This window comes from Anolis sagrei, chromosome 6, assembly GCF_037176765.1.
Source record: "Anolis sagrei isolate rAnoSag1 chromosome 6, rAnoSag1.mat, whole genome shotgun sequence".
NCBI lineage: Eukaryota > Metazoa > Chordata > Lepidosauria > Squamata > Dactyloidae > Anolis > Anolis sagrei.
The window spans coordinates 62915710-62942500 of NC_090026.1; the positions used below are offsets into that span (position 1 = coordinate 62915710).

At 39.2% G+C, this 26791-nt stretch overlaps 1 protein-coding gene across 2 annotated transcripts in view; it reads right to left on the reverse strand.

Moving 5' to 3' along the window:
* ADCY1 (adenylate cyclase 1) overlaps positions 1-26791 on the reverse strand; it is a 148488-nt gene that overhangs the window by 68862 nt on the left and 52835 nt on the right. For both annotated transcript variants that reach the window (XM_060781541.2, XM_060781540.2), the window contains exon 2: positions 12807-12956. In XM_060781541.2, the coding sequence (XP_060637524.2) occupies positions 12807-12956 (150 nt within the window). The remainder of the gene's footprint in view (positions 1-12806; positions 12957-26791) is intronic.

Sequence of the window (26791 nt, forward strand, 5' to 3'; positions counted from 1 at the left end):
TGAAACGTGGTATCACAATGTGGAAATGGAACACAAATACTCAATAAAGGTGAATTAAAAATATATGCTTCAGCTTAGTTTGCCATTAACCCCTCCCCCCAAGATATTATCCTATTTATCAAGTATGTGGGCTGAAAGACACCTACCCACAAGTACTGCATACACAGATGTATTTTCCTGCTGCAACTTCTGATTTTTTGCCTTCCAGAAGCAACACTAGGGCCCAGCTTTTAATGCCTTTCTAAGTTATAGTCTCAATCTTTGGATTCTTCTGTATAATAAAAAGCACTCTGTAGTAAGACACAGTGTAGAAAACTGCAAGAGCAGATAATTGCCCTTTAAAACCATTACCATCCTAATGCTATTAATAATACCTAATTGTAGCACTCCTAACATTTATATGTGAAAGAAGATCAATTGCTCTCTTTTGTGTTTGCAACTTGGGAACTTAATCGGTGTGCTCTTTTGTTGTACCTACCAAGGTAAGTTATTAAAATGAGTTAGATTTTTTTTACCCAACCTTAACTTAGCTGCTTATTAATGAAGTTTATCTTCCATGCTGAAATACCTCCAGGTAACAAATATTATGTCATCAATTCTGCTGTTTTCAAAATTGGTACGCAATGCTTATTTTACCGTATTTTCTATATATTTTTCTTTTACAAAGGAATTTCTCACTGCTGAGAGCTCGAATTTCTCCTATGCCAGTTAAATATTCTACTCTCTCTGAATAAAGAATACATATATATAGAGAGAGAGAGATCAGAGTACTTCAAATGGGATCAATCCAGTAGCTAACTGTAAGGCATAAGAAAATACTCTATATTCACCCAACACAGATACCTCCTCATCTACATTGTGACCATCAGCACAATAAAGCTGCAAAACAGATGCCAAAATAGATAGTATTTGGTTTCTTGGCCAAGTCTAGCTGTGAATGCTTCCTACTCACTCTATCCAATGATGTGTCTGCATTACAAAATGGATGCAGTTTGACACCCTTTTAACTGCGATGCCTCAATCCTATGGGATCCTGAAAGGTTTGGTGAGGTTCTTTCCCAGGAGTACAGCTGAAGCATTTTCTGGAAGAGTACACTCTAAATGTCCACAGTTTAAGAAGCTGTGACTTAGGCTAGGACAGAGAGGGAAAACATTTCTTTCTTCCTATAGTAGAAACCACAAGGACTATCCAGTCCAACCCCCTGCCATGCAGGAACACACAACAAAGCACTCCCAACAGATGGCCATATACCCTCTGTTTACAACCTTCTAGAGAAGGAAATTCCATAAATGAATAAATAAAAACAGTTGTATATTCTTGCAGTGACAAGAACATTGCATTATTCTGCATCTGAAGATGATCTGTTTAGTTAGGGAACATGTACAATGACCATTTTGGTTGGTGTAGATGTAGATCAGACCTATGGTAGATACATGCCACATTGGGTTGATCTGGGTAATCTTAAGGTCACCTTAACTCAACCCTGCCACAAATTAATCAAATTTGGGGGGGGGGGGGGGGACCAAAACCTGACCCAGGATTCAGGTTTTCCCTCATGTCACCTGCGTTCTTGGTACCTCAAAGCTGCACCAGTCTGTCAAGCCAATGAAAACACAAATTAGGAATAAATAATAATAATAATACCTCTGCCTCAAACACCAATAATAATAGTAATAAACTTTATTTATACCCCACTACCATCTCCCCAAAGGGGACTCGGGGCGGCTAACATGAGACCAAGCCCAAAGATACAATACAGCAAAATAAAATACAAAATGCAGACAACACAAAATTACATCAGAATAAAATACATACAATAGCTAAATAAAATAAATAAAGCCAATTAACAAACTATATAAGGATCAAACAAGAACTTTATTTCAAGTTTGTACAAATGGGTGCTTCAAAGCAGGCACATTTCCACTGAACATTTTATTATACTTTTGTTATACATGATCTTAATATTCCATATAAGTTGGCAATTTTCTAATTAGATGATGCTACATATCCTTTTGTGTATGTTGAACCATGGCCTATGTGCATGCATGGGTTTCTCCATATGCATAGTTAATGCATGTTTTCTATCATTTTTCTTCCTCATGGGAAATGCTTGAAATTGTGTCCAATATCTCACTTTAAAAAAACCAAAAACCCATCCATCATGAACTCCTTTATCTTACAGTATTTCTGACCATGATGGACCATGATGGAAGGATAGACTAAATGATGACCTGTCAAGGATCATCAGTTTAATACCCATAGCCTTATAATCTCCTGAAGACTATGCTTTGCAGTGTCTTTGGACCAAAAGAAGAGGTAACAGACTGTGGGTTTGACAAACATTATCAGTCTCTCAGTTACATCACAGATTTACTCCAGGGAGACAAGAGATCTCCCAACTCATTCTGTTATGCCTGTCAATTATTGTTTCTGTCCCCTCAGCATGGAGTCCCCTACACCACAGTCTGATTCTTTGGAGGTTTGGCAGGGGCTTCCAGGGGGACCTGCACATTCCCTAAGGACAAGCACTGTTGCACTTCCTGATGTTGTGCACCATCACTGATGCTGGAGAGCAATTCAAATTGATTTGGTAGTCTACACTCATAGAATGATTTCTGAGCTTTCTGCTTCTATGAGTTGTCACTTTCCTCCAAGGGAATTGGAGTATATGAGAAAACTGTTAGAAAATGTAATTGCTTGGTGGTGAGTGACACAGCAAAAACCTTGATAGGAACACAGGCATTTCTTGTTTGAGTTGATTAATAGTATTGTTTTTAGAAGAAGATTATAACCAAGGTCTTTCTTATGTAAAAGGGGAGAAACTAGGACTGAGACAATGTTTTGATTACCAAGCTAATGAAGGAAAATAGTATGAAAAGTTGTATTCTGGCAGTCCCCGAGTTACAAACATCTGACTTACAAACCACTCCTAGTTAACAATGGAGTAAGACAACAGCAAGTGTGAGAAATCTACCACTTCAAAAGGGCAATTTACTCCTGAAAGAGTTATCACTGAGAAAAGGTGTCCCAATTAAAGCTTTATCACCAATCCTTATTTCTACAACAAATCATTTTTTTCAAAATCCAATTATCACTGGGATATAAAGTAAGAAATCTAAACAAGGGCACAGAGAGCGAAAGAAACACCACAAGGGTGTTGACCCTTCCCTATGATATCCTATCTCTCTCTCTCTCTCTATCTCTGAAGTTACACTTAAAAATGTACCTGTTCCAATTTACATACAAATTCAACTTAAGCACAAATCCACACAACCTATCTTGTTTGTAACTTGGGCACTGCTTGTAATCTGTTTTGGTAAATGGAAATGTAATGTGAAGTATTTGAATTGTATAACCTATAAATATATGATACATATAATGCCTGCCATTTCTGACAACAACCGCAGTCTGGGCCCCATCTACACTGACAGTTTAATGCAGCTTTAAGCTATCTCAAAAACACAGTGGCTAAACAATGCATGCCATGAAACTGTACTGCAGCATGCTTTAAGGCCAGTCATCTGGCAAAAGCAAAGTCAGATGAATCTCTGAAATGAAACCTTTAAAGCACATCAGCATGCTGTAGAAGAAACCACACCACCCTGCAAAATCAGCTGCACAGAATGCGAATCACTGTGCAGACACCCCAAGCAAACCAGTGATGTGCGCATGCACATTTCACAGTGGGGTGATGAACGAAAAATGACATTCTTTAGAGATACCAGTTTGAGGTGTGTAACCACCATCAAGCCCTCAAACAGGTTCCAGTGTTTACAATGTATTCAATCTGAACAACAAAATACATTCTTCAATACTGTTTTCAAACTAACCTGCCATAAGTGGTCAGTGTAGATGTGCTTATAGTAGTTTGTTCCTGTTGTTCTTAAATAAAGCTTTATTGCCTCAAAGTGAGCTTATTTTCTGAAAAGGAGAGGGCCTGTATCTGACATTAAGGCCATTTCAGTAGCAATCTTGCCCTGAAGTCAAATTGAAATTGGTATAAATAATGTTTTCTCCAAGAACATCTGAAGTTGCTCATCCATAAGATACTAAAGCACTTTACTAAAAAGCAAAGGATTAATAGTTATCCCATATCTCTGGGCCAAAGAAAGTCTTCTGCAGAAGGGTCGTCTCATGTCCTTTCCTGTAGACCTGGACAAAATAACCTACTGAAGCCTCTCCTAACTTGTATGGTTTTCTGTTTGAATAGCTTTAAATAATTATTATCATTGTCATATAAATAAAGTTTTTATTATTATTATTTATCATAATCATCATCCCTGGGTACCCCTCGAGGGTAGAGAAGAATGGGGTATAAATGTTTGAAATAAATAAATAAATAAATAAATAAATCATCATCATCATCACTATATTTTCTATCATGAGCGCACTCTAATGTTACTTGGCCTCATGTGTCACTTTCCTAGACTTGGAAATAAGCATGTTGTCAAATTCAGAATATGGCCAACCTTCTCCTCAAAATCGGACATTTCTTATACTGGCTAAATAACTAGGGACCTCATCAAACGGGCAGGAGGAAAGAGGGAGGAAATGGAGGGAACTGTCCTCTTTCATTCCCTACTGTATTTCCCTATCTTCCGCGATGGCCTCCCATCCCATGTGGTTTCCTGTCCTTTCCACATCCTTTCTCACTTCTTCATTTTCTTCAACGAGGAGTTGGGTAACATCTGACTCCTCCAAAGTCATTCTGGGCTGCATTTCTGGACGTTGCCAAAATGGAGCCTGACAGTGTTGCCCTGCATCATGTGATGGGTTCCATGAGACTCCATTTTGGAAGTATACAGAAATGAGGAGAAGATGCAGAGAAGACTGCATCTGACAAGGTCCTAGATCTACTCTGGTGTCATCTGCTAGTTGGATAGGCATGCTATTTATTCCAACATCCAAGACATTTATAAAGATGTTGAGTAACAGTGTGCAGTAGAGAATTCTGTGACATCCCACTCAGAACCCCTTTCCAGGAAGAAGGAGAACCTTTGGTGGTTACTATCTGGATTCAGTTACATATTCACCTGACAATTACACTGTCTAGCTTGCATCTCACCAGCTTTTCTATAAGAATATTGTGAGCATTCTTACATCCATAGCTCTTCCAACCATCTACCAAGCTTACATTTCTATCATAGTATAGAAAGATAGAAAGATAAATGACTTGTATAGAAAGATAAATGACTTGCTACACAAATGGTGTCAACAGGAGAGTTTGAGCTTCTGAGACCATGATCTTTGCATTTTAAATGAAGGACTACAAGCTAAAGATGGGCTATACTTTATGGAGACCAGGAAAAAGTCTCTGGCAAATGCATGATAAATCTGATCAAGAGGTCTACAAACTGAACAAAGATTAAAAACGAATATGTGGAGGAAATATAAAAGGGGGGAATTCACCAAATAAGAATTCAGATAAATAGAGGAAGTCAGAAAAGCTACAGTAAAGAATGAGCTCAGGTTTGCTAGAAAGATTAAAAATAATAATGATAGATTTGTGTGTGTGTGTGTGTGTGTCTATAGCAAAAAGAAGAAAAAGGAAGTGATACAACCACTGCATGGAGAAGATGGTTAAATGCTAACAGGGAACACAGAAAAGAAAGAACTATTATTATTATTATTATTATTATTATTATTATTACACCCCACTTTTTCTCTCCTTAAGACGACTCAAAACTGCTCAACACCTTCTTTGCCATAACCTTCTCCCAAATGAAAATAGTGTTTAACCTGGGGAAAAGGAAAAGATGTTGTAATAGAAGAAATGTTGCATGGAATAGGTGAAGAGGTAGTATGGGAATACCTGGTTACTCTAATTGAATTCAAGTCTCCAGGGCCAGATAAAAAAACAGGTAGAAGTAATCTCAGAACCATCTGCAAATATCTTTGAGAATTCCTGGAGAAAAGAAGATGTCCCTGCAGACCTGAGGAGGGCAAATGTTGGCCCCATGATCAAAAAAAGGGGGGGATATTACTCAAATAGTCTATTGTCAGTTTTGAGGATGGAGATAGTCAAAGTAAAGAAAATAGAGAATCAATTAGTAAAGAATTGGTTGAACAATTCATTCCTTTATCTAAAAAATTAGCATAAAAGTAAGATTAGAAAATGAAGAGTAAAACAGAATTTGTTTGAGACTATATGAAAACTATTCATATGGATTACAACAATAATACATTTAAACCATTATTAGATCAGGTATGGTTTGGGATAAATGATGACTATGGGACAACAGGATTATTATCAATAAAATAGACAATTAAGTAGGGTAAAACATTTTGATAAGAAGATTGACAGGGAAGTATACTCATTTATAATTAAAGGGAGGGGAGAGAGCAAAAAAGATAAAAGCAAGAATTAAAATTATGGTTTATTCTGGTATTGTTATAAAGTATCCTGTGTATTGTAAAAATGTAATAAAATATATGATTAAATAATAACAATATTTTTAAAAGACAGTGCTATTGTTGGGTACATAACTATCTGACCAACCAATCTCAGAGATTACTTACTAATGGCTCCTCTTCATCCGTGAAAGGAGCAACTAATGGGGTGCCATAGGGTTTCTGTCCTGAGCCCAGTGTTATTCAACATTTGCATAAACGACTTTGATGATGGAATAGAGAGCATGTTTGTCAAATTTGCAGATGATACCAAATCAGGAGATGTCGCTAATACAGCAGAGAACAGGTCCAGAATTCAAAATGGCCTCAATAAATTGGAATACAGGGCCAAAACTTATAAAATAAATTTTAGCAAGGAGAAATGTATGTTACAATATTTAGGCAGAAGTAAAATGAAGAAATATTGGATGTGTGATACCTGGCTTGACAACAGAACATATGAATGAGATCTAGGAGTTTTAGTAGATCACAAGCAGTACATGGGTCAACAGCGTGATGTGGCAGTGGAAAAAGCCAATGGCAATACTCAATAGGTACATAGTGTCTGTCTAGATGGAGGGAATTCATAGTATCATTTTCTTTGGCTTTGGTCAGACGTCATTTGGAATACTGTGGCCAATTGTGGAAACAGTTCAATAAGGATATAGACAAACTGCAATGTGTCCAGAGGAGGGTGACCAAAATGGTAAAAGGTCTGGAAGCTGTCCTATAAGGAGTGGTTTAGGGAGTTGAATATATTTAGCATGAAGAAGAGAAGGTTAAGAGGTGACATGATAATGACGGGTTCATCTACGCTGACTATATAATGCTATCTGAAGCCAATTTCAAACCGCAGCAACTATCCAACTACACCATCAAAGAAGTTCTACCATAAATGTCAACGTGGGGCATATAACTGTTGTGTTATGGGATACAAAGTGATATATCAAGTTTTAGAGGCAGATCATTTGTCCAGACATCTGTCCATGTGAATGAGTGGGTTTGTCAGTGTGATGAAGCAATAAAAGACTGTTTACAACTGAACTGATAAGAGCTAGGAAATTGGGCACTTCCCAGGAAAAAGAACAGGAACAATGCAAAGTAATAGCAGGACTAATGAACTAATGTTTATTTATTTTAACTTGGCAAACATACAGGAGGAGAAAAAAGCCATGATCTTTCAGTCGAATATAAGCTGAAGTTGGAGTGGCTAGTGAGACATCCACACCGCAGAAGGCTATTGTGTCCCAAGACACTAGTGAGTTGATGGACCTTTACACCTGCCCAGAGGGGATACAACCCCTTATGGAAGTTAAGGAGTGCCAAAAAGCCAAGTGCCAGATAGGATGGGAATAACAAACCCCCTTTTCTACTGAGTCAGGAGGTGGAAGAGTTAAGAATAGAAATTGAGTAGCTGAAGGAGCTACCCATGTTGCTGGGAAGAGATGACACCAGCCATAGGAGAGAAGGACTCAGCCCAGGGCCCTCAACTTTAGTTTTATTATCTTCCCAGTGAAGGAAGAAGAGACAGAAACTCCAGGAAACAAGGTTAGATGAAACTGAGAGCTCTTTTTTGATGGAGACCTGGACAAATTCCCTTTTTTCCTCAAAAGATTAGCAGTTTTCATGGTCAAGAGGGAACCAGATTTCCTTGATGAACGATTATATAAGGTGCAATATGTGGCTGACACAGCTGGAACAAGCAGCTTTGAGCTGAGTGCTTATCTTAAATGATATGGGGACTCCAGAACTGGACAATTTGGATACTTTGGGATCACTTCTAAGATCCTTTCTGCCAGGATAAAGCTCGGGCTAAACCGATGAACCTAAAGGAGGAATCCTTATTAGTTTTGGAATATTCCCTTGAGTTCAGAAAATTAGCTACCTACATCCCAGATAAAATAGTGAAGAGTAGAGACATCACACTGGCAATGAAGATCCGCATACTTAAAGCAATGGTATTCTGCGTAGTAACCTATGGATGTGAAAGCTGGACCACAAGGAAGGCTGAGCAAAGAAAGAGAGATGCTTTTGAACTATGGTGTTGGAGGAAAATTCTGAGAGTGCCTTGGACTGTGAGAACATCCAACCAGTTAATACTTCAGGAAATAAAGCCTGACTGCTCATTGGAGGGAAGGATATTAGAGGCAAAGATGAAATACTTCCGCCATATAATGAGAAGTCAGAAAGCTTAGAGAAGACAATGATGCTGGGGAAAATGGAAGGAAAGAGGAAGAGGTGCCGACCAAGGGCAAGACAGATGGATGGTATCCTTGAAGTGACTGGCTTGACTCTGAAGGAGCTGGGGGTGGTGACGGCCGACAGGGAGCTCTAGCGTGGGATGGTCCATGGCGTCACGAAGTCGGAATCGACTGAACGAATGAACAACAAAATCCCAGATTGGAAAGAGGCCTATAAAATTCAGGCTTTTTAGGAATTGGTTGAAGACAGATTTGTTGGAATGAGTGCTGTCCTGGGACAACCCAGATATCCTGATGAGGTGGGCAACCCTCGCTAGTCAGGGAGAAATTGTGAAAGAAAGAAGGAGAAGCAAGGTTTGCGAGAAGCAAGGTTTGCCAGCCAAATCCACAGAAAAGAAAGGCAGAAAACCTCCCAAGAGAAGAACTGACATCAACCTGATTGTAATGGCCAGCTTCAATAGTTGCTAGAAGAGTTAGCAAAGGAGATGGAGGTCTGTAGCTCCCAGCAGTCTGTCATGCCTTTCGTTGCCACTGCTGAAGATGAGCCCCCAGCAAAAGCAAAAATCCACAGCAGTCTGTACAAGCTGAAAAAAGCACGCCTGAGAAAGCTACAAAAGGGTTAAACTTGGTCTTCAGAGCATCACTTACAGAAGACAGGGGTCCAGAGGTCTAGTAGTTTATCTGAAAATGCTAGTTAATCAAGCAGCAGCTGATGTCATTCAGTGCTGTGATTCTCTTACTGCAGACAATGTCATTATCTGGCTTGAGTTCAACACCCATTTGGTTCTTGATTTAGGACTTTTGTTGCTTCCTGGCTTGATACCAAAATACTTCTGACTTCAACTTGTGGAATTTTCAATCTTAGCATTTGTGTCTTTCTTTCTTTGTACGTTGTGTTTCTGACTTTTGACCAGACTTCTGGATATTCAGCTGGACTCTTCTACCCAGCGTCACTAACACTGGACTGTTGATATTGACTAGCTTCCTCGCTTCTGGTGCTTGTTTGGACTTAGGTCCTAATCAGCGGCTGTGTTGGAAAAAGGATGCCAATGAAAAAAGAGTGGCATTGGAAGCCCAGGGAGCAGAAGAAAAGTCTCAAACAGCAAAGAGGTGGAGAACAAACTAAAAACAGACAAGTCAAGAAAGAGGAAAACCAAGGTGCCAGCCCTAGCTGTGAAGTCTCACTGAGAGAAAGTACCACATCAGGCATCCCAAACAGCCAAGGCATCCAACAATGAGGACCTGTTGGGAAATGAGAATCTCCACCAGCTCATAGAAAAAGTGTGGGTGACTGAGAAAATCCCAGCAGATTTCAAGGATGCCACCATCATTACCCTCTTCAAAAAAGGGGAAAGAACAGACTGCGGAAACTATCGAGGTATCTTCCTTCTATCCTCCGCTGGGAAAATCCTCGCAAGAATCTTTGCAAACCGCCTTCTGCCCCTCTCAGAAGACACCCTCCCAGAATCCCAGAACGGCTTCCATCCCTCCAGAGCAGGGGTCCTCAAACTAAGGCCCGGGGGCCGGATGCGGCCATCCAAGGTCATTTACCTGGCCCTCACTCAGGGTCAACATAAGTCTGAAACGACTTGAAAGCACACAACAACAACCCTATCTCTTCAGCCAAAAGTAGGCCCACACTTCCTACTGAAATACTAATAATTTTATATTTGTTAAAATTGTTCTTCATTTTAATTATTGTATTGTTTTATGTGTTTTTTGCAGTACAAATAAGATGTGCAGTGTGCACCGGAATTCATTCGTGTTTTTTTCAAATTATATTCCGGCCCTCCAACAGTTTGAGGGACTGTGACCTGGCCCTCTGTTTAAAAAGTTTGAGGACCCCTGCTCCAGAGGAACAGTGGACACGCTTTTGACTGCACAACAGCTCCAAGAAAAATGCAAGGAACAAAATCAACCTCTGTACATGGCATTCATTGACCTTGCAAAGGCATTCGACACAGTGAATTGCAGCGCTCTCTGGACCACCCTCCAAAAAATTGGGTGCCCTGACAAATTTGTGAACATCCCGCGGCTCCTCCATGATGACATGATGGCAACAGTCTTGGACAGCAAGTGTGACCCATTTAAGGTGGAATCAGGGATGTGTTATTGCCCCAACTTTATTCTCCATCTTCATCGCTATGATACTGCACCTTGTTGATGGGAAGCTTCCCACCGGAATGGAAATCATCTATCGGACAGATGGCAAGCTATTTAACCTCAGCAGACTGAAAACCAAAACCAAGGTTACAAGAACATCTGTTATAGAACTCCAGTATGCTGATCACAACGTCATCTGTGTGCATTCAGAAGAAGACCTACAAGTCACTCTAAACACCTTCGCAGAAGCAGACAAGAAGCTTGGCCTGTCATTAAACATTGAGAAAACCAAAGTGCTCTTCCAGCAGTCACCAGCCAATCCCTCTCCAATGCTAGATATACAACTTAATGGCGTAACATTGGAAAATTTTGACCATTTCCGCTACCTTAGCAGCCACCTCTCCACAAAAGTCAACATTGATACTGAAATTCAACACTGCCTGAGCTCTGCAAGTGCAGCATTTTTCCGAATGAAGTAGAGAGTGTTTGAGGACTGGGACATCCGTAGGGAGACCAAGATGCTTGTTTATAGAGCTATTGTCCTCCCAACCCTGCTATACGCCTGCGAGACGTGGACAGTCTACAGACGTCACATGCAACTCCTAGAACGATTCCATCAGCGCTGCCTCTGGAAAATCCTGCAAATCTCTTGGGAAGACAAGCAGACAAATGTCAGCGTGCTGGAAGAAGCAAAGGCCACCAGCACTGAAGCGATGGTTCTCCGCCATCAATTCCACTGGACCGACCACGTTGTCCGGATGTCCGACCACCATCTCCCAAAGCAGTTGCTCTATTCTGAACTCAAGAATGGAAAACAGAATGTTGGTAGGCAGGAAAAGAGATTTAAAGACAGGCTCAAAGCCAACCTTACAAACTCTGGCATAGATACTGAGAACTGGGAAGCCCTGGCCCTTGAGCGCTCCAGTTGGAGGTAAGCTGTGACCAGCAGTGCTGTAGAATTTGAAGAGGCACGAATGGAGGGCGAAAGAGAGAAACGTGCCAAGAGGAAGGCATGTCAAGCTAACCTCGACTGGGACTGCCTTCCACCCGGAAACAGATGCCCTCGCTGTAGGAGAAGATGCAGATCAAGAATAGGGCTCCATAGTCACCTATGGACCCATCACCAGGACACTACACTTGGAGGACCATCATCCTCGACTACGAGGGATCGCCTAAGTCAGTGGTTCTCAACCTGGGGTCCCCAGATGTTTTTGGCCTACAACTCCCCGAAATCCCAGCCAGTTTACCAGCTGTTAGGATTTCTGGGCCTAAGTAAAGTAAGTACAGGGAGCATATAATTTCCCTGTTGCAACAGCTCCACAAAATTCATAGTTTTGACCCATAAAGCCCTATATGGCTTGGGACAAGGTTATCTGATGGGCTGTCTCTCTCTGTATGAACCTGCTAAAACTCTACAAGCTTCTGGAGAGGGCCTTCTCTCTGTCCCACCATAATGGCTGCTCTTAGACTCTAGAACTTCCTTCCTAGAGAGATCAGGATGGCCCCATCCCTGCTTGCCTTTTGCAACCAGGTAAAATGTACCTCTCCCTTCAAGCATTTAGGAAATGACGATGGTCAGACTGCTTTGAATGGTGTAAGTGGGGCTATGTAAGGGGCCTATGTAGTTTGTCATTGCAAATTTAACTGTATTTTTATAGTATTTTTATAGTATTTTAATTTTTATGCATCACAAAGATTTAATTATGTTTTTAAATTTGTATACTCATATTTGCATGCATTTGCTTTGTTTCTTAATTTGCATTGTGTTATGTTTTGCTGTTAGCTGCCTTGAGTCCCTATATCAGGAGAAAAATGCGATAAAAATAGAGTAAATAAACAAATTGGCCAACCAGAATGTCTTACAATTATACGTTGTGTGTGTTTTGATTGTCTGCAGCTGATATTCAGCACTGAAATAGCCACACCTGCTGTGTTTTTCATTGCTGGTAACAAGAAAAAGCAAAGCAACTGTGGGCTCCAGAAATTAAAATATATTTTGCAATTACATTCTTCTCCTTGTAGATGGGCCTCTTGTGCAGCAGGTTGCATGGGTACAGTGGTGGTAAAGAAAAATATGTGATTTACAAAAACAGGAACATGCTTCAACTGACCTGTTTTTCATTTTCATCCTCCAGTTTCAGCCTGTCTTCTATGCAATTCCTGGCCTGAAGGAAAGCCTTCCTCTGTGCCCTTTCTGTCAAAATTCTCACAAAGACTCCATACAAATTTACACTGACAAAAAGGATAGCATTGGCCACAAGCTGTAAGAGAAGAAGAAGGGAACAAAAGAGATATATTATAACATAGGCATTTACAAACATTGTCATGAAGCAATAATTCTGTCTAAAATGAAGTGTATTGTCGAAGGCTGTATTGCCATGTTGAAACCACACAACATTCCAGAGTTTGTATTGTTTTTATGTAGTATGATTGCCACTTAACTTTCATGAATAGGATGAAACCTTATTGCTAATGAGTAAGACTTTTGATCTAGCCAGTCTACTATTTTTTTTATCTCCATTGGTAATCATCCTACAGAGTAAGAGTATTTTGAGTTGTTGTAGGTTTTTCCGGGCTATATGGCCATGTTCTAGAGGCATTTTCTCCTGATGTTTCGCCTGCATCTATGGCAAGCATCCTCAGAGGTAGTGAGGTCTGTTGGAAGTAAGAAAATGGATTTATATATCTGTGGAATGACCCAGGTGGGGCAAAGGACTCTTGTCTGCTGGAGCTAGGTGTGAATGTTTCAACTGACCACCTTAATTAGCATTTCATGGCTTGGCAGTGCCTGGGGGAATCTTTTGTTGAGAGGTGATTAGATGTGCCTGATTGTTTACTCTCTGTTGTTTTGCTATTGTAATTTTAGAGTTTTTTTTAATATTGGTAAATATTAAAAATTAAATGCCAATATTAAAAAACTCTGGCACTGTCAAGCCATCAAATGCTAATTAAGGTGATCAGTTGAAACATTCACACCTAGCTCCAGCAGACAAGAGTCCTTTGCCCCACCCGGGTCATTCCACAGATATATAAACCAATTTTCCTACTTCCAACAGACCTCACTACCTCTGAGGATGCTTGCCATAGATGCAGGCGAAACGTCAGGAGAAAATGCCTCTAGAACATAGCCATATAGCCCGGAAAAACCTACAACAACCCAGTGATTCCAGCCATGAAAGCCTTCGACAATACATTAAGAGTATTTTCTCCTGCTACTCCAATTCCTTTTAACTGGAGAGGATGGGTACTGAAACGGAGATCTTTTGTATCTAAAACATTTCTTCTGCCATTGAATTGTGTACTCTGTTGTTAGAACCACAGTACTGAAGAATACAGTTGTTTCTCCATATCCACAGATTTTGTATCCATGGATTCAGTATTTGAAAATATTTTTTCAAATAATCCAAAAATATTGAGAAGAGGGGGGGGGGTCCTGAAATCAAACATCAATGGATATCAAAGGGCTCACTACATTGGGGCTTACATTTAATTTGATGGAGTAACTGATGCAAAAACACACTCTCTTAAAGCAGTTTGATAAAAATTGTCAGTTATTAATTGGATAACTGAATCAACTGAATTTATCAAGTTACTCAGGCAATGCTATATCTATGACAAGAGAAGTCTGCCACACTACACAGCCTGGCATGTTCCATCCTTAATCCTGTTGCCCACACATCTCTCTTGCCTGCTATTAGGAAGTTAATTTAATTAATTGTCCTTAGTTAATATGCTGGAGGATAAATGATAGGACTTTAAAAGAAACACGGGAGAAAGTGCAATGGATGCAGCTTTTGCTGAAACATCACAGGCTGAGCATCTCTTATCTAGAACTCTGAAATTCAAAGTACTAAAAAATCCCAAACTGAAATAGTAAAACTTCAGCTTTCTGATGGTTCAGTACAGATTTTGCTTCACGCACAAAATGATTTAAAATATTGTATAAAATTACCGTCATGCTATGTGTAAAAAGTGTGTATAAAACATAAATTACTTTCATGTTTAGACCACTTCTCATAATAATCTGGGCTCAACTTGCATTGGTAACCATACATTTTCCCCACTTGTATTCAAATCAGTACAAAAGGCCATTACACCATATTATTATTATTATTATTATTATTATTATTATTATTTACAGTATTTATATTCTGCCCTTCTCACCTTGCAGGTGACTCAGGGTGGATTACAATGTACATATACATGGCAAACATTCAATGCCATAGACACACAACATATATAGACAGACACACAGAGGCTATTTAACATTCCAGCTTTTTTTCATGAGTGTATTCTGGCCACCAGGGGAGCTGTGGCTTCACCGTCCATTTGTGACACTGATTAAGTACTTCCTCATTATTTCCATGCTTGTTGGAGATTTTTATGGCGTTGTAAATTAGCCTCCCCACATAAGCGGTACCTAAATTTCCTACTTGACAGATGCAATTGTCTTTCGGGCTGCAAAGGTCAACAGCAAGCTACACAAATTGGTCAGAAGCTCACTCCGACCTGGGCTGGCTTTGAACTCATGACCTTTTGGTCAATAGTGATCTTAATGCAGCTGACTCTCAGCCAGCTGCGCCACAGTCCTAGTGTTCACTGAATCAGATTATTTTTGGGTCACACCGCCACACCAGCTGCAGGTTTATTTTTAAAATTTCCCTTGAATATCTATTATCAACCAACAGTATCTTGTTCTCACGTCATTGTAATCATTCACTTGTATTTTGATTGGATGACCCGATTTGCTGTGGCAACTTCCACCATCAGCCCTTGAGCCCACCAGGTCATAAACCCACAAAGAAGCACCTCCTATGCACACATCCTTCCAAGCATTGCATTTCTTTTGTTATGTAGTTTATTCAATGTTCACAGGGACATCTCACTTTCTAGGATGGGTGAAGTGACTACACATCAAAAAATGGTAGCACCACGCTTGCCTGAGGATGCCTAGTGGGAATCTCCCAGCAACATGTCCTGTCCTCCAGTAATCCATCCCTCAATTCGACCTCAAACCCAATGTTGAGCCCAGGGCACACAGGACATACGCACCATAGAAAATGATGTCACTCTGATTTTGTTACAATGTATTCAACTAATGCCCTTTTCATTCTTAGCTAAATATTACTTGCAATAAGTAACTAACTACAGTTAAAGAGAAAGTAAGTTTGTCAAAAGTAATTCCCAATTTCCTTTACCAGCTAATGTTAATAGTGATGCTCAGAATGTTTCCTCAAATTAAAACATAGATCAAACTCATATCTTTTGAAATATTACTGTTCCCATGATGGTTAAACAGAGGAATGCTTTAGAGAGAAAGAGTGTGTCTGCATGGCAGAAAATATTTTCTTAAAAGATGCATCACATGTAAGCTGACATCAAAGGGAATATTTTTCCCAGTCCAAGTAGAAGTGTTGTGACAAAGAAAACATATTGAATCTCATATTTTAGTATTATTAAAATCCAAAGTGGATTATTCTGTGGAGGCTGGAAAGGGATTTTGCTTCGTGTGTGTGTGTGTGTGTGTGGATTTTTTTTTCTATGCCCTTAAATGTTTTGCAGTGACTTTACCTCTCCTTGACTTTTTTCCAGTTATCACAATGATACTATTCCTTTATATGTGTTATCTGAGAAGTATAAATTGCTTGTAGCTAGGTCGCATAAATTCATCAGTCACTCTGATGCCTCTCCCTCGAGATGGGTAGTGATGTATCTGACTTTGCCAGCTTCAGACAGGAAAGTAGGCTCCCATTCCACCATAAACACTGTGACTTGTGTGAAGAAAAATCTAAAAAAACTCTAAAATTACAACAGCAAAACAGCAGAGAGGAAACAACCAGGCACATCTTAACACCTCTCAGCAAAAGATTTTCCCAGGCTCAGCCAGGCCTTCAAATGCTAATGAAGGTGGTCAGTTGAAACATTTACACCTAGCTCCAGCAGGGAAGAGCTCTTTGCCCCATCCCAGCCATTCCACAGATATATAAACCCATTGTCCTTATTCCATCAGACCTCACTACCTCTGAGGATGCTTGCCATAGATGCAGGCGAAACTTCAGGAGAAATGCCTCTAGAACATGGCCCTATAGCCCGAAAAAACCCACAAGAACCTAGTGATTCCAGCCATGAAAGCCTTCGACAATAACTCCCAAGTGCCTACCACCATACAGGTGAGAGTTAGACAGGTTTAGAATCAAGCATCCAATGAGATGCTTGAGCCTCGAATAACACAGACCTCGATGGCTCTGAACAAACGTCTGAGGATGCTTGTCGTAGATGCAGGCAAAACGTCAGGAGAGAATGCTTCTAGGACATGGCCATATAGCCTGAAAAACTTACAACAACCCAGTGATTCCGTACATGAAAGTCTTTGACAATACAATGTTTTAGTAATTTAATGCCTTAATGAATTGTTTTAATTGTTATTATTATTTATTACTGTTGTTGGCATTGAATGAATGCCCTGTTGTGAAACCGCCCTGAGTCCCCCTCCAGGGGTGAGAAGGACAGAATACAAATATGAGAAATAATTGGTTTTGGTCTCTAAAAAAATATCCACTTTGAATTTTAATTTGTGTGTTAAGACACAAACAGTTTTAGTTTTTGATTCTGCCTGTTTCATCATTGTAAACCTTGACAAAATAGCTTGCCATGGACTTTCATCATCCAACGCAGGACCTTTCAGAAAACTGATACTGTTGTAATTGTTCAGTTCTGACAACAAATGCCACGTGTAGGTTGTTTCTGCTGTTTGTTAACAAATAAAGTACTATGCGTGACAGTGAGATTTTTCTTTGAAACAGTTAGAATCCTGGCACATACAACAAATGCATGATAAAAGAAATTCTTAACAAAAATTATTTAGTTGAGTGATAGATTTGAGGGAAGAATAACACAGAATAACATACTATCCTGCATACCAGACAGATGGACTGTTTAGAAACTGTTTAGAAAAGACCTGAAGATGCTTTTGCAATGTATTGACATGAAATCTGTTTCATGGAATATCATGCTATGGGACTGAGTCAGCTCCCGTTGCCATGTAGGAACTTCTTACAGCTTCGGCAACTACAAAGAATGGATGGAACACTATCAGCATGAAGGAATAAGATGTCTACAGGTGCTATTTATGAAGTAGGTTGAGTTGCCAGGAGAACTGTCCAGACAACATGTGATAATTCTTTAGAAGCAGGTATAATAGTGGAACTATAGTAACAGAATTGCAACCAGTGGTATTGGGTATGGTTTTTCCTGACATGTCTATGAATAAACTGCAATTTTTTCTTGTTCCCTCATTTCTTTTTGATCCCCACAAGCTTTGGCATTGCTTTGACCCAATGAGTTCAACATCCATGCTGATGTGCTGGTGTTGTATGTGCTTTCCTGGGGGGGGGGGGGGGTCCAGATGCCCTGCTGTACTTTCTAGTAGAGTACCGGGTCACAAAAGAAAACCCCTTAAAAATATTTTTAATAGTAAAATAACTCACCCGGCCTCCATTTCCTCTGGACCTCTTTTGGGTTGTACCAAAGATGGCCTCGAGAATGGGGGGGGGGGGGAGCAATTTTCCTCCTCTACTGCCTTCTCCAAGTGCGTAATTGGTATGGTTTTTGGAAGGGTTGTGTCCTGTCTTGAGTTTCTTGGGCTCCAGGAGCCCAAGGAACCCAAGCCAGATTCTGTAGATGGGCACCAGAAGTCACACAGCATGATCCCTGGCTCCATCTACATAGCCCCCACAGCTGGAAAGTTGCAGGTCTTTCAAGAAGACCCGCTTCTTTCCCATTAACAAAAAATCTTGGCACAAAGTAGAGTTTTCCTGCTTTGTACCGAATGCTCTCACTTTTCTCTGGGATATCATCTGGTCGCCCCACTTCAAAATGCTTTTAAAGAGCTATCTGGATGTGCCCTAGTAGTATACTTAAACTATGAACCTGAGCTTTCAAGGGAAATGCCATCAAAATTATTGGTGACCCACATTACTAGTACTAGAGAACCTCAAAGAGTTTCAGCGTATGGAATGGCCACTGCCAAACCTCTAAGAAGATGTAGTTTTTATATTATATGATAAATGTATGGTTTAGTATGTATGGTTTTTATATTATATGCTAAATGTTTTTAATTGTATTTTATGTCTGTTGGGGCATCGAATTGTTGCTGACTATAAACTGCCTTGAGTCGCCTTCGGGCTAAGAAAGGCGGTGTACAAATATCATAAGTAAATAAATAAATAAATATTTTATTTAGAGCAGTTGTATCCCATCCTTCTCAATCCCCAAAGGGGGACTCGGGATGGCTTACAATTGGCAGTCATTAGATACCGACAAGAAACAGTTAGAACACAACAATTCACGTAAACAAGTCAACAGCAATAAAAATACATTTTAAAAGCAATAAATACATTAAAAATATCTGGCACAATTTCAAATAGTTCCAATGAGGAGTTAAAATAGGAGGTGCTGAATGAAACTGGAAAGAATGTTCAAAAAACTTTCAATTGAGTGAAGATTTTAATAGAACATGTACAAGAAATGGAACAAAGGAGAAACCACTAGCATATGTAGGGAGAAAGTTTAAAAAGCCAAAGTGCTCGATGAGTTCAGATGTGCTAGAAAGATTTAAAAAACAATAAAAAGGGCTTTTTTGGTTATGTCCATAGCAAAAAGAAGAACAATATAATGGTAGGGCTGCACAAGACAGCAGCATTGAGAGGCATCATTAAGTTAAGTAAAGAGAGGAATCAGGAGCTGATCTTATCTCCCAGTACTCCTTGCTCATTTCCATTTGTTCTTCTCTCATCAGACTTTTAGTGCTTCCGCGTAGGTGCCTTCTATCTTCCTCATTACACATAGGCATTAAGTCTCTGCCCCCAGTATTTTTCTTCATGCAAATCTGTTTTAAACAATTGCTTTCCATGGGATTCAATAGTTCTGCATTTAAACACATTGAACCCTTAAGACAGGGATGCTGCTTAAAACATTGTTTTCAATGGGATCCAATTGTTCTGCATCTAAACCTACTGGACCCTTGAGACACGGATGCTGTTTTAAACCACTTCTGTCCATAGGAAGGAATAATCATGCATTTCTATAAACAGCAATGACAGTTCTCTAAGTACAATATTATAATTAGAACAAACCAGCAAATGAAAACTGCCTGTTCTCTGTTCTACAATGCTTGTAGTAGGCTATATCTGCCATTAATATTTTTTTAAAGAAAATTGTGAAGGGAAGGCGTTATTATGCACTATATGAAGAAGGATGACAGTTAACTGCTGAGGACAGCTCACTGCCCCTTTTCACCATGGCAATCTTCAAAACAGAACAGGGACTGTCACGGACCCCATCACACATTGTTTTGACCCGAAATAAAGGGTCCTTACTGCTACCAAGTCAGCCTGAAATCAATACCAGGAAAGATTCTAGAGCAGATCACTGATGATTTGTAGTACTTAGAAAGGAATGCCATGCTCACTAGAAGTCAACCAAGGTTTCTGAAAAATATGTCAACAGGACAGGAAATGTGAGGATTTGGACAGGCTTTTCCCAAAGAAGATCTGGAGCCCTTAGAAAGTCTGCAGAAGAGAAGATTGAGAGGAGACATGATTGCCATGTTTAAATATCTGAAAGAATGTCATAAGAAAGGGCTTGTTTTCTGCAACCCTGGAGACTATGACTCAGAGCAATGGGTTCAAATTACAGGAAAGGAGATTCCACCTGAACATTAGGAAAAACTTTCTGACTGTAAGATCTGTTCAACAGTGGAACTCTCTGCGGAACTCGGAATGTGGTGGAAGCTCCTTCTTTGGAGGCTTTTAAGAAGAGACTGGATAGCCATCTCTAAGGGGTACTTTGATGGTTTCTCACATGGCAGAGGTTGGACTGGATGGCCCATGTGGTCTCTTCCAACTCTATGACTCAATTATTCTATGAAACAGAAATATAGTTTTCTTTTGGCTTATTTGAAAAGGTAATATTATGAATATAGTAATAAAAATACAAAACTTTTATCTAACACCCTTAAAAAGAAATTTGCTAAGGGAGAAAGGATAATTCATAAAAACTCGAATGCAATAAGTGATGTATTTAAATAATTTTATTTGGGTTTTTACTCATCATAACTAGAAAATAAAATAAATGTAGAGGATCCTTTATATCAATACCAGCCTCACATCAATACCAGGAAAGATTCTAGAGCAGATCATCAACAGACAGTCTGTAAGCACTTAGAAAGGAATACCATATTCACAAAAAAGTCAAGCCAGGTTTCCCAAAAGCACATGAAGTCACATAAACCATACCTTTCTCTTTTTTATAGAGTGACAACCTTGATAGATGAAGGGAATGCTGTAGCATATCTTGATTTCAGTAAGGCATTTAACAAGGTCCACATGATATTCTCACAAACAATCTAATAAAATGGGGGATGTTGTTGTTGTTCATTCGTTCAGTCGTCTCTGACTCTTCGTGACCTCATGGACCAGCCCACGCCAGAGCTCCCTGTCGGCCGTCACCACCCCCAGCTCCTTCAAGGTCAGTCCAGTCACTTCAAGGATGCCATCCATCCATCTTGCCCTTGGTCGGCCCCTCTTCCTTTTGCCTTCCACTTTCCCCAGCATAATTGTCTTCTCTAGGCTTTGCTGTCTCCTCATGATGTGGCCAAAGTACTTCAACTTTGTCTCTAGTATCCTTTCCTCCAGTGAGCATCCGGGCTTTATTTCCTGGAGGATGGACTGGTTGGATCTTCTCGCAGTCACCAAACCCATTCTTATTTGGGGGTGAAGTTATTAATTCATCCATTTCTTTTACATCTCTTCTCAAATCTTTCTCAAATCTTTCCAAGGCACTCTCAGCACTTTCCTCCAACACCACAGCTCAAAAGCATCGATCTTCCTTCACTCAGCCTTCCCTAAGGTCCAGCTCTCACATCCGTAGGTTACTACAGGGAATACCATGGCTTTGACTAGGCGGATCTTTGTTGCCAGTCTGATGGCTCCTCTTCATCCTGAAGAGAAGTGACCAGTGGAGTGCCACAGGGTATTACCTTGGGCCCAATGCTATACATCTTTATCAGTGACTGGTACGATGGAATAGAGGGAATGCTTATGAAATTTGCAGATGATACCAAATTGGGAGGGACAGTTAATACCCGAGAGGAAATGATCAGAACCCAAAATTACCGTAACAGATTAGAGCTGGGTCAAAACTGACAAAACAAATTCCAACAAGAAGAAATGTACAGCACTACATTTCAGTGTACTGATGTAGGATAAGTACCATCTGCTTGGAAACAATACACGTGAAAGTGATTTCAGCATCTTTGTAAACCACAAACTGAACATGTATCAACACTATTTTTTTCTCATAACTTCCATATTTTATCTAGAAACGTATTTGTCATACTGATTTTGGCACATTCCTTTATTCCATCAGTACCCAAACATCAAAATTATTTTTCTTAACAAATTTCACAAAATGAACTACTTGAAATTCATAATAATATAATAACTTTATTTTTGTATCCCACCACCATCTCCCCAAAGGGATTCGGGGCGGCTTACATGGGGTCTAAGCCCAAACAGAGTTAAAATATACAAAATAAAATACATATACAGACATCATAACATTACAAGTGCACCAATGTTTGTTTGTTTTTTACTTTTGTAATTCTCACTCCAGAATAAACAAGAAGGAACCAGCTATAGAAAAAAGATGACTCAATCTCTTCACATTTACCTTCATCCTAGAAGATGCAGATCAAGAATAGAGCTCCACAGTCACCTACGGACACACCACACACTGCACACTGACCCTGGAAGACCATCCTACTCGGACAACGAGGGATTGCCTAAGTAAGTAAGTAGAAGCATCTAGAAATAGCTACTCCTGCAATTTAATAATTACTATTTCCAATATATAGCTTATGTGTGTATGTGCCTTTGGAATGTTCCAAAAGGGTCTGCTCTTATGACTTGTTTTCTGTTGAAATGCTTCAGCATTCTTTATTTGTTTGCCTCAAATATAATAATATATGGATGAAATACAGGAATTTCATTTTTTCAGAGTATTCTCAATGGCAAGGGTGTTATAAACTTTCCTATCTTCTGAACAACTCTGATGCATTCTTTTGTGAAACTGTTGCAAATTTTATCCTTGAAATTAGTGACTTTTCTATATGTTTTCTTTTTATCTGTGACTTCCTCTTGTTGTATATGCTTGTGTTGTGATTTGTTGTTGAATGCAAATAAAGCCTGTGTGTGTGTGTGCATGCATGCACACATGTGCATATGTGTGTGTGTGTGTATCAGGAGCTGCACCATATAGTGCTGTTTTACTGGCGTTCATTGCCTAAAAGCCTTTTCAGATACTAACTGAGAGCCATGTTGGTTCAAATCCAAAATATCAGGATTTCATATTAAAAATAGGGGATGTGAAAACTGGTCAAGACCCAAAGCCAGAAATTTTAGAGACATGTTAATAGGTGTGTAGAATTGAAACACCTAAAAGTACCATCAGTGCGATTTTCACAGAGACCACGAAGAAGAATCTCATTGACTTTTTTTCTATACAGCATCTTGGCATATTAATGATACAATCTTCTTTCTACATTGTTTACATTCCTGAGCTTTAGCGCCTTTTAAAATTCCGACTATAACCTAGAGTACATATCTTGCCACTAATCTTTGAGCCACCAGCCTTTATTGAGTTCTACATTAGGTTACATCACTGGGAGACATTATCTAGAGCTGTGGTCTAAAGTACAATCAATATACAGAAAACACTGAGCATTATCTTTTCTTTTTACTTGCAAAGGTGAAGTAATACATACCCTAAATTAGTATCTAGGCATAACAATGAACTGGATGAAATTAAACCCTTTTCAGTTAAGATGTGTATGCTGCTATTGGATAAATCATGTAGCCAGTTAAGTAAAATACAACCTAGTTTAGAGAGGATTAGACCTCTCCAAAAATTAAACTTGTATTTGGTGGGAGGGGTTTGCTTCTGAATTGAACAATATAATTGGAAGAACAAATGGTCTTGCTGGTTAAGAACACTTTTATTAGTTTAATTTTGATAACTGCAACTCCAGTTAGACAGTTACAATTAAGTTCTAATTTGGTGTATTGCATTGTACTTATGCAGCCTTTCTGAAAATTCAGTTCAAGGACAGTGAGACTGTTTACAGGGGGCTGGTTGACACTCTGTCATCTTCACTGGCTGACAACATGTTTCCAGATCTAATTTAAAGTGCAGGCATTAACCTTTACAACCTTAAACAGCCTGGAGTCAAGGAGAATCCAGAAATAATGTGACAGATTTAACCTGTTATTCCTAATTCATTGATATTTTTTACTAACAATCATGCAAAAACTTTAGTTGTACAGTGTTCCCTCACTACTTCGTGGTTCGCTTTTCATGGACACACTGTTTTGTGGGTTTTTTTCTATTAATAATTTTTTATTGATTTATCACATTTATTACATACTATTGCATTATGTACATCAACCTCTTTAACATGTTGTTTTATTGTTTTGCTTTGACATTCCCCCCCCCCCTTTTCTCTTTTTTCCTTTTTTTCACCACAGTGCTCCCCTCCACCTGTCTCAAGCCACCATTCTTACATTTCATTTGTTCAAAATTTCATTTCTTCTTGTGACGGTAATTTTCCTTCCTTATTTTTTAATCCATTTACCACAAATCTTCCCCATACAGCATCAAAATCGCTTTGTTTCCATGTACCTTTTTAAACCTTTAATATACATGTCAGTTTATCATTTATTGCTATTTTCCATGCTTCCTTATACCACTCCTCTATTTGTATATTCATTTCTTTTTTCCAATTCCTTGCTATAGTTATCTTTTTTCCAATCTTGCTATAGTTAATAAGTTTGTTATCGCTTCTTTATCCTCCTTTTTCAATTGCTTATTGTTATATAATGATAGTAAGGCTATACTAGGACTTTTATCTATTTTCATATTCATTATAATTTCTATTTCTCTAAATACTTTCTCCCAAAAATTATTTACATATTTACATTGCCACCACATGTGTATATATGTTCCTGGTTCTTGACACCCTCTCCAACAATTTATTGAGTTATTTTTGTTCATATATGCTATTCTTACCGGTGTTAAGTACCACTTCCATATTAACTTATAATAATTTTCTTTAACTCGTATCGATAAATTTTTTAAATGTCTTGGTCCCCATAGTTGTCGCCACTCTATTTCACTTATTTTTATCCCTAAATCCTCTTCCCAAATCTCCTTAAGGGTACACTTTTTATTTTTTCATCCTTCATTTCAATTAGTATCTTATAGATTTTGCTAATTATACCTCTCAAGTTTTCATGTTCTTCTACAGCCCTTCCCTTCTGTATTATTTGTTCGAATTGATTGAGTTGACTTCCATTTCTATTATTTTTTTTCCAGTTTATTAACCATTGTTCTAATTGTATACAATGAAACAATGACAATTTTATTTCTTTAAACTCTTCCAACATCAATTCCCTCTTCATTTCCACCTTCATCCAATCCCCTATCCTATCTAAATTTATTTCCCTTACCTTTTTATCCATTACTTTTTTTTAAAAAAATTGGGAACTTCTTTTCCATCACTATTGGGGTTATAATTGATCCCTCCTTTATTAACCTCCCTTTATATTTATTCCATACTTTCAGTATGTTACTCAGCATTGGGTTTCTAATTTCCCTCATTTCTTTTCTAGTAAACTGTTTAAAAAATATATTCCAAATTTCATCTTCCAGTGGAAGTTTTGTGGTTTTTTTTAAATGAATTTAAAATATACAAGTAGTGAGAGGACACTGTACTGTACACCCATTACCTGTGAGGACCGGCTTACATAGGGCCAAGCCTGGACAACATCTTACATCAAAATAAAACCAGAAACATAAACAAGCAATATCATAAAAATTATATTAAAAACATATGAATACAATAACAAAATAACATTACAATAAACACAGTCACAGTAACAGTGGGTGGGCCACATGTACAGGATAAAATGTTTAAAAACTCTAATGAGATAAAAATAGGAGCAAGTAATTTGCAGGGAGCCCATAAAGACACAGGGTTGTGAACCAAATTTCCCTTTTGGGAGGCGTGTACTCCAGTGATTTTCACTTATCGCAGGTGGTCCTGGAACATAACACCCGCGATAAGTGAGGGAACACTGTAGTCCAAAACTTAATGATGAATGGGAATATTAGGCAATTGAACATAATGTATTTTCAATCACTAAATCAGTGTTTCTCAGACTCCGCTCCTCCAGATGTTTTGGACTTCAGCTCCCACAATTTCTAACAGCTGGTAAACTGGCTGGGATTTCTGGAAGCTGAAGTTAAAAACACCTGGAGGAGCAGAGATCGGTAAACACTGCACTTAATGATGAAGTAGGAAGAAGAATCATAAGTTTTAACTTGCTGGCTTATGATGTGATGTCCAACTGTGTCTACTGTGTTTTATTTATTTTATTATTTTTCTACCCCGTTCCTTCTCAACCCCCGAAGGTGGACTCAAAATGGCTTACATTTAGCAGCCTCATTCTTTATACTGTTATCAAGGCAGCTCAGTACAGAGTTGTGAGGAGACTAAAAGGTTCACAACAGGAACCACACTTGAAGGGCCCTTCCAGACAGGTCTTTAATCCAAGACTTAGCTCGGTTTTACTGGAGGCATCAAAATGACGCCTCTGGTAAAAGCGAATTAATGTGGAGCAAACCAGGGTTTCCCAGTTTACTTTGCATTAAATAAATATGTCATCCAATCTGGACCTTAATGAAAGGTCATTCCATGATACTGAGGGCCAATCTCCACAGCCATCTCACACTTTTGGGCTTCTGAAGCTCAAAGGTGTGAGAGGGTGCCCAACCCCTTCCCCAGCCCCCAATTTTACCTCTAAAACATACCCCAAAGGGCTGGCAGTCACAGAGCCTTCTGTAGTGTTCTCCTGGCTGAAGGAAATGGTGACTCAGGAGGCTGGGGAGAGGGGAGTCCCCTACTCCCATCTCCTGGGTCTCCATTTCCTCCGGTCAGGAGGATGCTACAGACAGTCTGTGTAGCTGCTAACCTCTTTTG